Source organism: Hibiscus syriacus, unplaced genomic scaffold (assembly GCF_006381635.1).
Source record: "Hibiscus syriacus cultivar Baekdansim isolate YM2019G1 unplaced genomic scaffold, ASM638163v2 tig00110270_pilon, whole genome shotgun sequence".
Lineage (NCBI taxonomy): Eukaryota > Viridiplantae > Streptophyta > Magnoliopsida > Malvales > Malvaceae > Hibiscus > Hibiscus syriacus.
In genome coordinates, this window is record NW_024062656.1 from 259762 (window position 1) to 274401 (window position 14640).

Here is a 14640-nt window from a genome sequence, read left to right on the forward strand (position 1 = left end):
CCGTCACTGATCTGGTCATTGCATTTCAAGCAAGTTCGGAACTGGATCTAGCCATCCTTACTTTGCTACCTCTTATAGGAAAAAGAAGGTATTGTGTGTGTGTGAACATAAAGCTTCTAATCTTCATATATTACAATTCTAAAGCTCACAAGTTTCCAGTATGCTTATATAGTATATATACACATACAATCGTATGATTTTACATGGCATAGAATTAGCAGTAAATGATTACAGCTTACCTCTCAACAACCAATCTAATTTGCAAGCCTGTCACCAAATTCTTTGCTATACACCTGAATCAAGCCATTGTTGTCGGCTAGTCGGAGCTTTTGTTCAGCATCATCTTGCATTTGACATCTTTGTCCTCGAAATTACGCATAAATTCAACCTGCCGGTGTTAAAAGAACCACATTCACAAAGAAAAGAAACAAATGGAACATTCATACAATGATATCGAAAAGATCATCCGATTAGTTCAAAGCTAAAATAACCATTTTACCTGTTTCTGGAACAAATCAAACTCGTCAGTACTTAAAGAACCATCACTGTTTGAATCAAGAAGCTGCATCATCTCTCGGGCATCTTCCCCTGATGCACCGAGCTCTTCCATAACTTCCATCAGTTCCTCGATGCTAATCTTACCATCACCATTCTTGTCAAGAAGGCAGAATACTTCACCTTTTTGACCAAACTCGAGGCCTTTATGAATTGTGGACGGAAAATCTTTAAGCCGCAGCGCTGCAAGTTCGGCTGCTGCAATCATTATGGCCTTAAGTCTCTTTGCCTGAGAATAAACAAACGGCTAATCACTTTAAACTATGTTAATAAGAGAAATAACCATCACTAAAGTAGACTAATGACCGGTCTCGATGCACACCTCTTCTGGGTCAGTTAAGCCACCTTTGTACAACGAATGAGCTGCAGTTCCACCGGTGGCCAAACTGTCCATTTCAGTAGTGCGTATTTGTATCTCCATAAGCGGTCTAGTCGTGCCATCATCACTCACATCGACTGCCATATGCAAGCTCTTATACCCATTTGCTTTCGGCCTTGCAATATAGTCTTTTGTTCTATGAGGTACTTCTTTCCATAGTGATTGAACAATTTCATGTGCCCTGTAGCATGCTCTTTCCCCTACTTCTGTCGTATCTATGCCGGACCTCGGGCTCAATATGACTCGTAATCCCAGAACATCGTTAACCTCTTCTGGCTTACGCCCATCTCTCAAGAGCTTCTTCATTGTGCTGTACCGGCTTTTGTAGCGGCCTTTAACAGAGATGCCATCGACCATGTCAGCTAAGATAGGATCAGCTTTTAAAGCTTGGCGCAGCTGTTCCTTGTATATGTCAATCAGAGAATTATTTCCAGTCTCATGGCTTCGTAGCCACGTATCGACGTATAGGTAAGAATACGGAAAGAGATACTGAAAGGAGAGATCCTCGAGCTCGAGTGACAAATAGTTGGTTCCTACAGCGTGAGCTAAGGGGGAATATATCTTCAAAACCTCGAGAGAAAGCATTTGCTGTTGATACCTTGGGAGGTAATCCAGATGCCTCATCATGTCGAGCTTGAGAGCAAGGTCCAAAATGAGAGCCCTGATGTCGTAGTAAGTCAGACAGAATTTCCGAAGGGCGGCCGAGCTATCATCGTCCAGAACATCGACTTTGGAAGGGATGTTCTTCAAGCGCAAGCTCTCGTGCAAAAGATGAGCAGTGGCGATACCGATTCGATCTCGAACTTGATGGATGGAAATGGCACCTGCCTCCACAACTTGGATCAATAAACCAGCTGAAATAACTTCTGCATCCATCTGCAATCAAGGTTTGATATTTGTTACCACCTTCAGAAATAAAGCATGTACACGATTACAATATATTATGTGAATGCAACATGGTTAACTTTGCAAATTAAGTACTGAAAAGTGAAAACCTCATTTCAGTCCTCCACAGGGTTGTAACTGAACCGATATTGAATTCTATTCGCGTCCATTCATTTGAAGTTATGTGTTCATCTCTACTCTCCTCAATTAAATGAATTTATTCGTAAATATGAGGAATATGCTTTCAAACATGTTCACGGAACAAATTCACACACAATAAACAAACAAACTTAAATAAAACACACACACACACACACATGTATAAAATTATAAAACTTTATTCTTGTCGATGGAACAAATTGATCTTGTTTTGGCTGTGAATCCCATTTTGATTTGGACGGAAAGCTACGATTGGTGAAACTAAAATGATCGTTGATCGGTGCTTTGGTAATGTAAAACGACAATCATGAGGAGAAGGAAAAAGTAGAAGGGTGATCGTTAAAGGTAACTGCCCACTCTTCTTTTGTTGAGTAAAGGAGTATTTATAGATTGATAGATTAAATAGGTTTTGGAAATCAGAAATTAGATTTTGCTCTGTCGTAGGATTTATCTATAAGAGCCTCTATAATTGACCAAAAATCTATGTATAAATGATGTAGGCTACCACAAAGTTCGGAGACTTTCGTTTCCGGAAATATAGCAGTTCCATAACAAATAAAATAAAAACACAAATAATTATGAAGTGAACATATGACTCTTCAAATTCAACTCGTTCTTATCAACGGATTAATTTAAGTGGTAAGAGTTTGAGTTTTTGTATATATAAAAAAATTTCTTCTGGAGAGACTCGTGCATCAAAATCAAGAGTGCAGTTCATGGAAACTGGGCAAATAAAAATTCAATTCAATCCTCAAGAGTCCTATTAGTGTTCATGTATTCAGCTGGAACATAAAGATGGAACTGTTGACGAATAATTCATGGAAATTCAGTCGATGGAAGTACCTGGAGATGGGCAAGAAGTAGAGCGAGAGACAAAGCCTTAGAGAGGCAAGGGCGGCCATCAGGGGCATGAGGCAAGGCCTGCAACATTGGAATCGACAGCTTCAGAGACTTGAAGAGCAAACGAGATGAGCTGCTTGATAACACGTTGATCTCCTGTGTCAATTGATTGAACGCCCCCACGAGCTCCACCACCATCTTCCCTCCTCCACTCTGCTCCACCGCCGCCGCCGCCGATGCTTCGGCTCTGCAAACGAACACCCCCTTCTGCTGCTGCTGCTGCTGCTGCTGCTTTGGAATACACGATGAGAAGAGGGGTAATAGTTGGGATTTGGACAGGCATTCTCCGACCCTGAATCTAGGGAATAGTGCCTCCGACGTTGTTACTGCCACCATGTTTTCTGGTGGATTATTACAGCATCGTCCAATCAAATGAAAGCTTGGAACTCGTTATCCCTCCTAATACCTTGTTGGTGTGTATGGCTGATATTGATGTTCATAATATGTCTGTGGTCGAGCTTGTTGGAATTTGGTAGTTGAGCTTAGTGCCTCTAATTGATTAGGTGAAACACGTTGAGGTTCAGTTCACTAGACCAGACAGCACAAATAACATTTCAAACTCGGGCTTAAGCCCAAGTCCCCCACTCCTACATTTAGGAGCTCAGACTTAAAGTTTAAAAAGACCTGATCGTATTTATTTGTCATTATTAAAGGTATTTGTATTTGATTTATTTTACATTCTTAAGTATATTTCTTTTACATTCGTTTAATGTTCAACCACCAACACTTTATTTTTATTCTTTTATTTACAAGCTAAAGAAATATTGAAATTATGTGACTAACCCTTAAGCTCCTTAGACAATAATTTTGAGAAAATTTCGTTCTAGAATAGATAACGTAGACCTACTTAATCTCATTTTTTGTCCCTTCAAATTTGTACTCATTCGTTCAAATAGTTTTATAAGTTCATCCTTTCTAATACTTTCTTTGTTCACTAAATTTATTTGTTTTAGATTTTAAAATTGTTCCGTTCAAAATGTTCTATTAAAAATTCAACAAACAATATTATATTTTCTTTTTATTCTTATACGTCTAATTCTTTTATACTAACAAAAAAATCTATCGAATACCGATTATTTTTAGAATAAATTTTCATTTTTCTCATTTTATAATTATATGGGTAATTTTTTTTTTGAAATTATACACTTAATCGACATGGGACAAAATAATAGGGCATATGAAATATAAAATTTACATCCGTTTTTACTATTTACATGATTACCTTTCTAGAAATTTGTATGATCCTCATATTTATGTAGGTTAAATGATTGATGTAATAGCTTAAGCCTCCATTAAAAAAATATGGTAACGAATGGGATTATTTGTAAACAAAGTTAAAAGATTTATTGCTAACTATGTTACTTTCAATTTCCAAATTATCTCTTTAAAAAAAAAGTAAAGAACACAAATGATCCTTCGATTATAGGTATTATTGTATTAAGATCATTTATTATTAAAAATTATTAAATGGTCCTTTAATTATAGAGTATTTCTTTGTTGAGTCTCTCGATTATCAAAAGTTATAAAATGGTCACTCGACTATTCATTGTATCCCAAATTTATCCTTTTCCATTAAAAATTAGCGGTGTCTAAGCTGGACGTTAATATGATGTATGGGGTGTGATAATCATTTGAGATTATGAGATCAAATTTTATCATATAACGATCAGTACGTTAACGTTCAACTCAGAATCCTATTAATTTTTTAACGGAAAAAGACGAGTTTGGAACAAAATGAATAGTCAAGTGACCATTTTGTAAATTGTAAAAATTAAGGGACTCGACAAAACAATACTCTATAATAAGAGGATCATTATATAACTTTTAATAATCGAAATACTTAATAAAATAGTACCCTATAGTTGGGGACCATTCGTGTACTTTACCCTAAAAAATATCTAGATGTTTGATTTTTTACTAAAAAAGAACCCGAATAAATAATGTAAAGTTTAAAATATAATTTGAAAGTTTGATTGGAAATCAGTTGGATTAAGTGAATATTTGTCAATTCGGCAGCAAATGACAAAAATTTGTAAATCATTGCTTAATGTTTCTATATATTTTAATTCTTTTAATGTAAGTATTTTATTGTATATGGAATTTAAAAAAATAGGATGTATTATTTATATTATAATTATGGGTAAATTACACAAATAATAATTGAACTTTTCTCTCTCTCCATTTTGGTCATTGAACTTTAAAAATTTTCAATTTACTCACTAAATTTTGGAGATTAAATATTTTTTGTCACTCTGCGTTAGATAATTAACGAATTTATGACATGATAATTTACATCAAAACGACATCGTTTTAAATCCATAAAAAATAAATTTAGACCAAAACAATACCGTTTTTGATTCCTTGTAATTTTTTTCTTCTCATTTATCGCTTATTCCCCGTTTCTTCTTCTTTTTTCACCTCCATATATCTCTTGGTTTGAATGCCCCATTTCTCTCCTCTGTTTTCTATTTTATTTTGATAAAAGGATGTTGATTTAAATATTATGGTTTAAACGTCATTTAAATTCTTGTCATTTTCGAATTTAAATTAATATCTCTTAAAATATTTTTTTATAAAATTTTACAACTATAAAATAAATACTTATCAAATATACAAAATTAGTTCATCTTCTAAATTTAAGTTTTATTTTCTTCACTTATAATAATATAAAATTACAAGTTAAAACATTAAAAAATTAAAATGTATATTGATTCTTCATAGAATTTTAATATTTGGAGTGAGAGTAAGGGTTTAACTTAAAGAAAAACTAGAATAGAAAATCATAAAACATATTTACAATTTCATTAAAATTGTCATTTTTTTAAAATTATGAAAAAAAACATTGAGAAACTATATAAAATTTTAGTTTTTATTTCATTTAAAAGTTATATAAAATTTTAATTTTTATTTCATTTAAAAATTATCCAATCATAATTGGAATGTGTGATATACTGATAGAAAAAGATTAATATCATTTTAGATAGTTTTTATTTATTCACTTTCAAAATGTACATTGAATAAATTATTTTTCTTGATTCATTCTAATATTATTAGAATATTATATTTAAAGGTGAGTATTCAATCGAGTCGAGTCAAGTAAAAATATTTGAGTTAGTTTAATTGATGAGTCGTATTTTATGACTTAAATTTTATTCGAGTTGAGATGAGTCAAGCTAGAGACCCTATAAATTTAAATGTAATTGTTTATGATATTATGGTACGAATTGTTTCAATTTATCAACTTTCTCTAGCCATATAAGATATACATATATATTTCTTCACATTTTTTTCACATTATAATATTATTTAATAAATCAATTTATAAAATATATTATAAGATTATTTTTTAAAGAACATATTTTAAGAATAGATTATTGATGAGAATATAAAGGAGTCAAGGAATTGATAGAAAGAAAAAATATGCAAAAAATACAATTAAAAAACCAAATTGAATAAAATAAAAGTTAAGAGACTAAATTAAAAAGATGAAAAATGTATTTAAAATAACAATCTAAGTTACATATGAATTTTATAACGGTAGAGGAACATGCAATTTAAATTTGATAAAAAAAATAGACTTAAAATAAACGGTGAATTGAAGAAATGGAAAAATAGATGAGGAACTAAATTAAAAAATAGTATAAAAAAATAATTGAAGATACATAAGTATTCTAAAATAATTTAGGAGCATGTGATTCAAATTTGGTAAAAATATACTTAAAATGAAGGAGGAAATGGTGGAATAAAGAAACCATGGACCAAATTACAAAACTATCAAAATACTCTATTAAATTTTTGGTTTTACAATTAACTTGAAAATTTTAAATTCCAACTTGACTCAAACTTGAAAATCAAATTAACAATCAGTGTTAACTAAAATAACTCGAATCATATAACATAAAATTTAAAAAAAATCAAAATTTTAATCGATTCAAGTTTTACTCACCCATAATATATATACGGACTAATGCACGCTTAAAAATATAATTACTGAAACCAGATCCCTAAGAGGGAATATGTAAATTCTATAATAAAGAAACTTAAAATGAACTTTAACCTAGAATTGGATATAGGGAACGAATTGGTTAGTTTGCTTAGAAAAGGGAGAAAACTCAATTCAACTCATCAATTCCATACTTTAACCGATGGGCTCTAATCTTAATCAATTTAACATTGATTGCTTTGGTAAGCTAAACCAGTAACAAAAAATCCCCTGTTTCTTTAAAAATAAAACGATAAATTACGTATTTAGTCGACTGTGTGTTCTTATAGTTTTGTTTTAGTTACTCACCTAATTTTTTAATTATATTTAACGTTACATTTTATGTTCGTTTTAATTACTCGTCACTAAAAAATAAGCAAAAACTACTGACGTGATAATTTTTTAATGACGATGTGATATTATATATCTCTACAAATGAAAAAAAAATTTAATTATTCATTGTAAACATAAACATAAAGATCATTGTATCAAATGTATCACAACACCAAAAGTAGTAGAAACTCCAAAAGAATTGTATTTCTATAAAATAATTATTTCTCTTATAATTATTAAGATTAGCCCATTTCCTCTCTATTTACATAATCAAATACTTATTATAAAAATATTTATCTTATTATTTATTTCGTATAAATAAGTTTAATCACTAAATAATTTTTAATCATTAAAATTACAAAAATACAATTTAATTACCGACAAAAATTCAAGTCAACATCTAACCAACATCCTCTTTAAGCAGGTGCCATACACTAATTAAACATTAACATGTGAAATTATTCCACGAAAACATAAAAACAGTGTTTTGACAACTTGATTAGCTGGGAAAATTTTCATTAAAAAGTGACGAAAATATCTGTTGGTACCATAAAGCGACAGTACGATGGAACTCTCTCTTCCACTCTAGCCTCTCTTTTCAATGTAAACTGCAAACTGGGAAAGTTTTAGGAGCTTTGACTTTCATTTTCTTTCTTTCTTACATATTTTTCCTTTTAAAAGAGGCACATCTGCACATGACGGAAAAGAGAAGCTGAAGAAGTAAAATTCCACTTGGAAACTCTGTCTCCGGAGCCGGGGTTTCAAGGTTCATCCACGATAGATCCAAAAATATTTGTTTAGGTTGGTCACACGTAAGTTAATAACATAAAAAAATTTAAATGGAACGATTACAAATAATATTTCAGATGAACACTGTCAATAAAATAAGTAACGAAGAAAGTTCATATTAAAGAGTGGGCACAAAAAAAATTCAGGGTAGACACGTTTTTTTTCTTCATTTTCATTCCAGTCATGATACATTCTCTTTTCTATTTTATGTTGGATTTTTACAAGTTTTCACGTGCATTGGCTTTGAAAAGTTAACAATGAAAAAGAAAAATAAAACTTTAAATGCGAGTAAAATATTGTCTTTTGTGGTTTTCCATGATATTTTATCTGGTAGCATTCTGGGTTCTCTAGATTGTTCATTTTCTTTTGGACATTCTTGGATTTTGTATTTTTTTTCAATTTTTGATTCAGCCTGCATTAATCTTTCATCAGAATGGTTGTTTATATTTATTGTTTCTAATATGTGTGCCACTATAGTCAGATCAAATTGTTTTTATATTAACTTACTTTTGGATGTTTCTGCCATGTTCAATGATGTTATTACTTGTAAATTACAAATCACACGTGTTCCATTAATTTTAGTAGTTGATTCTCACTTTTATCATGACTGTCGTTGCTATTCACAAAATCCACATACATGCAATCATGTTCTCTTTAGTGTTCTATATTGTGATTTATGTAAAACCCTTTTTTTTCTGGTGAGTCGATGATGGGAAACATGAGAAGTCCATTTAAGGGGATAATCAAAGACATAGAGGGAAGAAGCAAGTGCTACAAGCAAGATTGGGTATGTTCTTCGTTTCGATGTTTTCGACACTACATTATGTTCCTCTGGTGAAAATATTTTCGATATTGGTTCATATTTCAACTATCATTTCTTCCAGGATATTTGCTCCAACTTTCTATATCTTCTTTGCTTCTGCTCTTCCTGTCATTTCCTTTGGAGAGCAGTTGAGTCGAGATACAGGTGCTGCATTCGTTTAAGAGAATGTTCAAAAGCCAGCATGATCAAGGATGAAGTTACTTTGATTCAAATCATCTTATCTTGAACATTATTAATGCTGGATCTTAGTTCCAAGAACTCATTATTATGGCTATTCATGAATAAACCTTAACATTGCTTTTGTTTTTGTTGCTTCAGACGGTCCCTCAGCACGGTGGAAACGTTGGCTTCGACGGCTATTAGAAAATCATTAACTCCATTTTGGGTGGGCAGCCTTCGTTGATAATAGGTGTTGCAGAGCCAACAATTATAATGTACACTTATTTGTACAATTTTTGCAGAGGACGGCCGGAGTTAGGCCAAGAACTCTTTTTGGCTTGGACGGCATAGTAACGAGTTATCCTACAATTTTAAGATCATTATTTAGCATTCTTCGAGGTTCTTGATTCAGTTGAAATGTTCTTTCTGTTTGATTTTGTTTCTTTTGTTTTGCTTCCAAGGGTCTGTGTATGGACAGCTATACCGCTCATTCTTCTTGCTGTATTCAATGCATGTACCATAATCACCAGATTTACATGAATTGCTGGAGAGCTTTTCGGCATGTTAATAACTGTCCTTTTCCTTCAAGAGGCTGTTAAGGTATTGAAATGACTCATGCAACAAAAGAATTGTAATGTTTATGATGACAGAATCACGTGGTTTAACCTTGATAACTTTAATGTTTGGATTACAGGGAGTGATCAGTGAATTCAATGTTCCGAGAGGTGACAATCCCAAATTTGATAAGTATCAGTTCCCCTGGCTATATACAACTGGTTTGCTTGCTGTCATTTTCTCCTTTGGGGTTCTGTTTACTTCCCTAAAGATGCGAAAGGCGAGATTATGGCGTTACGGAACAGGTACATCAGCTCACTAACTGAGATTTTACTGATTTGTGAAACTTTATTTGCTGCTTTATATCTAATTTTTAATGTATTTGCTTTCAGGTTGGCTTCGAGGTTTTCTTGCAGACTATGGGGTTCCTCTTATGATCTTGTGCTGGACGGCATTGTCGTACACAATACCTCAACAATTTAATTCTGGAGTTCCCAGGAGGTTGATCTGTCCAGTTCTTTGGGAACCTGAATCATTACATCATTGGACAGTGATAAAGGTAACTTGTGATTCCTTTATCTGTTCCCTTTCCGGAGATCTTATGTTGCCAATATCTTATAATCGAACTATCTCTAAAATTCATAACCTTAAGTTACAATATAGGAACACTCGATGAAGATCTAAATTGTTTTGCTACAGGACATGGGGAAGGTACCGATAATGTACATCTTTGCTGCTTTTATACCAGCAGTAATGATAGCAGGTTTATACTTCTTCGATCACAGTGTTGCTAGGCACAACAAAAGGAGTTTAACCTTAAAAATCCTACTGCGTACCATTATGATATCTTATTGCTTGGTGTTATGGTACTTGTACTAATTCTTCTGATCTATTCCCTCTTCGTAGTCCTCGCACAGCCTTTTTTACAAGTTATATTCTCGAATATATATTTTCATAATAATATCAAGCTTAAATGCTTCTTGTCAATCTTGGTTTCAGACTTTGATTTGTGGATTGCTGGGACTCCCTCCTTCAAATGGGGTCCTTCCACAGTCTCCCATGCACACCAAGAGTCTTGCGGTTCTCAAATGTCACGTCAAACATCGTACAGTTCGAAACTATTCCTCTTATTGTTGTATGATTCTTATCAATCTAGATTCTTAGTCTCTATAATCCATTGATCGCAGCTGAATCGGAAAAGAATGGTAAAAAGTGCCAAGGAGGGCATATCTCAACTAGCAAGCAGCTCAGAAATCTATGGAAGGATGCAAGCCATGTTCATAGAAATGGATTCATCTTCTGCTGTAAGTACAGTGGGCTTGTAATACTGATTATACTACTCAATACATATACACGCTTGCGAGCATCTTTGATTGGCTGCAAGACTCACTAGAGCAACATTTGGATTGCAGCCTACTTCAGTAGATAAAGAGTTGAAGAACTTGAAAGAGGTTGTAATGAAACGCATCAATAGGGAGACTGCAAAAGAAAATTTCGATCCCGAGATACATATCGATGCTTATTTGCCAGTTAGAGTTAATGAGCAAAGGATGAGCAACTTGTTGCAGTCATTCCTTGTTGGATTCTCATCATGTGCTCTGCCTGTAGTAAAAATGATAACTACCTCGGTACTGTGGGGATACTTTGCCTATATGGCCATTGACAGCCTCCCAGGGAACCAGTTCTGGGAAAGGGTGTTGCTACTGTTCATCACCCCCGGAAGACGTTACAAGTAAGATATTTGATGATTTATACAAAGATATATCGAATAGGTGCTGTAGTATAACTCTGATAAATCTGATGGTTGATGTGGTTTTGCATTCATATATCTTTGAACAGAGTCCTCGAAGGCGTTCATGCGTCATTAGTGGAATCTGTACCTTTCATTACGTCCTTCCAATTGGTATATTTTCTGGTATGTTTCGGGGTGACATGGGTACCTATAGCCGGAATACTGTTTCCACTTCCATTCTTCCTCATTGGCATCAGAAAGCACATCCTTCCCAAGTTTTTCTGCCATGAATATCTTCAGGAACTCGATGCAGCCGAGTATGATCACATATTTTTTGATCCTTTCAATCCTTCCTGCTTTAGACGATTTCATGCAGTTTGATCACATATTTAGTAATGTTCAAACAGGAAAGGGTTTCATTTGATGCTCACAGTGAAGGGACAGGAGACAACTTTTGTGATGCTGAGATTTTAGATGAAATGACAAACCACAGAGGAGAATTGAAGCTTAGAACCGTAAGCTTCAAGGAAGAAAAATTACATCAGGTTAGTATACCTTTGAATTTACAATTTAGTACATAGTTACTTTACTCTTATGCTTGAAATATGGAATACAGGTTCATCCATAAAATCAACATTAAGTTTCGGTTTTAGTGTTCGATGAGCAAGCCATGAGAAACAATCATAATCCTAATGTAAGAATGACCAAGAATGTTAGCTTTTGTATAGCAAGTTATTTACCAGAAAAAAGAAAGTTGAAACACGACGACCCGGTTTCTTCTTTCGCAAGTCATTTATTTCTAGTTAGAAGCTGGATAGCATCATAGCATACCAAGTTCCATGTTTGAATTAACAGTTTGGCCTGTAAACAACTATTTGATTCCCTGTTTCAAGATAGAAAACAATGTTCAACCAGATTGAAAACATCTATTCAAATGTTTCTTTTTCTTTACAGAAATTAAAATTTTCCTTCCCCTGTCCTCCTGGTACCCGGAGTATAGAGAAAATCACGGCAATGGTTCTTTCGAGTCTCCCAAACGAGACAAATGAAGATATGCATCAGTCCCTATCAACACAAAGGATAAGTCAGTTTGAAATTTAGTTAATCTGGTTTTTTACATAAATAAAATCCTTTGATTGTTTCTTTCTACTTTCGATCAACATGGCAGTGCCGGTGCCGCTGCCACCTTCAAGAATGCAAGGAAAGTAATATTTAAAGTATAATACCATATGATGTCAACCAAATGCTTTCGAGCAAACCAGTTCGACAATTACTAATTATAGCCTGTCTTTAATGTTGCAAGCAATTTAAGTGTTTAATCGATCAAATTGTACCAAACTACACTCACCATATCCTTCCAGAGAGATAATTTGAAGATTGCCTCCAAAATACTGTGCGTACAAGCGGCTTATAGGTATCCCGTAACCGTATCCAGCCATTGTTACTCTATCATCTGTTCCGAGATCTGAGTGCTCGTCCAAGGGGCTTTTGGCAGTGCTATAAAGGTATGTGAAAATTTTGGGAAGACCACGTCTTGGTATTCCACCCCCCTCATCTGATATCTGCATTTCCAGTTAAGACCAACTTGTAATGTTAGACAAAAGCAGAAATCACATAATTAAATCACATAATTGGCTGCAAGTGTTATTCGAATCCATCGGCAACTACCTTTATGGCCACATCCTCAATTCCATCGGCAACTATTATTCGAACAGGCGGTGTGACCTTATCCGAATCCATGAAGCGCTCTTGGACAGCACGCAAGGAGTTTTTTACCAACTCGAACACCATAAGCTGCAAGTGTGTTGGAACGTACCTGTCATGCAAAAAAACAGATGATACACGTTACGGAAAACAAAGGATCGGATACACGTGACCGAAAACAAAGGACCGTCGGTTACCGCATTTATGACTGAATTAAAGACACATCTCAGGAAAATCCATGATTGGAAGTGTAGTTAAAATAAAAGGGATGATAACTCTAGATGACACTAAATGGAGCAAACAGAATCAAAGTGAGATAAAGTCAACCTACGGGAATGTAAAACCAGTGTCACCATAGATATCAATTTCGGGTGCACTCCCGTATTCTCGCAAGCAAATGGCACGAGCACTCTCACTAGCATTTCGTGCCACCTCCAGAGGAGACATTTTTGTGTGTATAGAGCCAATAACATGAGGAGGAGGATTAGGGTTATGCAACTCCGCATGCTGCCCTGATTTCACCCAAATTCAAACATGCAGACAGTGCTTAAAACCAGCTCCAAGACAGAAACAAATGTGATATTTCTTCAAGAAAACGACAGACTTATCACAGCGAAACTAATGAAGTTGAAACTAACCAATAAGCATACGAATTCCGATTCTCGACATGTAAAACCGATCTAGAAACTGTTGAATCTCATCAAGATCCTCGTAAACAATCTTCGGATCCATTCCTTTCTTCAACTCTTGAACCCCCAAAGCCATCATGGGGACGACATTGTTGTGTCTCACCTTGATAGCCTTGATCATTCGAGTAAATTCCTTCTCATCATTCATATCCTTGATCTTGGGGAAATTTCTCATGTCACGGAAGGAATCAATGTACCAGTCTCGGACCTAAGAAATAATAAACCAAATCAAACGAGTTAATCTCCTCTCCCATTTCTTAACTCGAAATGAACTCAACCACACTGCAAAGAATCACAAAACTTCATGAACATGCAAACAATTTCTTTGATTCCATTAGATTACTTAGCAGCAGCAAAACAAAGACACCATTGGGGTTCATCCAAGACAAGAAATTCTAAAGGCAAATCAAGAGAAATTTGAAGTTTAAGTGGTGATCTAAAGACCCTTTTCTAGTAAAACCAAAAAAAATGAAGCATTTGGGGTTCATCCAAGACAAAGAAATGTACCTTCAAAACAGCAGGCTTTTCAGAAAGGCCATAAGGGAGGGCACCAAGCTCATCAGCTCTGCGAGCAATCCTAATGGGGAGCTCCTTGTGGAGGAACTGGGCCGAAAGCAACAAGTTCCGGTCCGATGGATTGGAGCCGAATTCCGTCATGTACTTCAAGCTGACCCCGGTCTGCTTCATGCAACCCCATTTGTGGACGTCCTCTATTAAGCTCTTGGAGAAAGACTCACACGCCTTCTTGGCCGCCATTAGCAAAGCTTAGAACTCAACCCACCGACCCAACATGCAAAATGACAAACTAAACACATACAGAGATTGAAGAAAGGAGAAGCTTGGAACAGAAATTGCATTTAATTGGCTAATAATGTAACGTCTAAATATGATACTTAGCAAAAAAGAAGTTTTGGAGGAAAAAAAGGTGGTTTTTTTTTTTTACAATTGCGGGCGCCAGGGTAGTTTCTCTCATCTTCTCCTTTCTCAGCCTCTTGC

General features: G+C 34.5%; 2 protein-coding genes and 1 pseudogene across 3 annotated transcripts; 1 reads left to right on the forward strand and 2 right to left on the reverse strand.

The window, feature by feature from the left end:
* Positions 1-178: 178 nt before the first annotated feature.
* LOC120115677 (probable GTP diphosphokinase CRSH, chloroplastic) lies at positions 179-3336 on the reverse strand. Its single transcript, XM_039136309.1, is given in 5 exon segments — positions 179-334; positions 337-388; positions 500-784; positions 878-1810; positions 2822-3336. Coding segments are annotated over 5 exon segments (1743 nt in total). The 5' UTR covers positions 3215-3336; the 3' UTR covers positions 179-254.
* Positions 3337-9222: 5886 nt separating this feature from the next.
* On the forward strand, positions 9223-11835 carry LOC120115680 (annotated as a pseudogene).
* A 283-nt stretch (positions 11836-12118) lies between these two features.
* LOC120115679 (pyruvate dehydrogenase (acetyl-transferring) kinase, mitochondrial-like) lies at positions 12119-14628 on the reverse strand. 2 transcript variants are annotated; one of them, XM_039136312.1, is made up of 7 exons: positions 14588-14628; positions 14152-14449; positions 13594-13852; positions 13287-13467; positions 12920-13067; positions 12600-12813; positions 12258-12316 (listed from the first exon to the last, which is right to left on the reverse strand). In XM_039136312.1, exons 2-7 carry the CDS (start codon positions 14398-14400, stop codon positions 12258-12260), a joined length of 1110 nt encoding a protein of 369 aa, XP_038992243.1. In that variant the 5' UTR covers positions 14401-14449; positions 14588-14628. The 2 variants fall into 2 exon arrangements, with proteins under 2 accessions (XP_038992242.1, XP_038992243.1); XM_039136311.1 differs by lacking the exon at positions 14588-14628 and having other exon boundaries at positions 12119-12316; positions 14152-14471.
* Between the last annotated feature and the right edge of the window lie 12 nt (positions 14629-14640).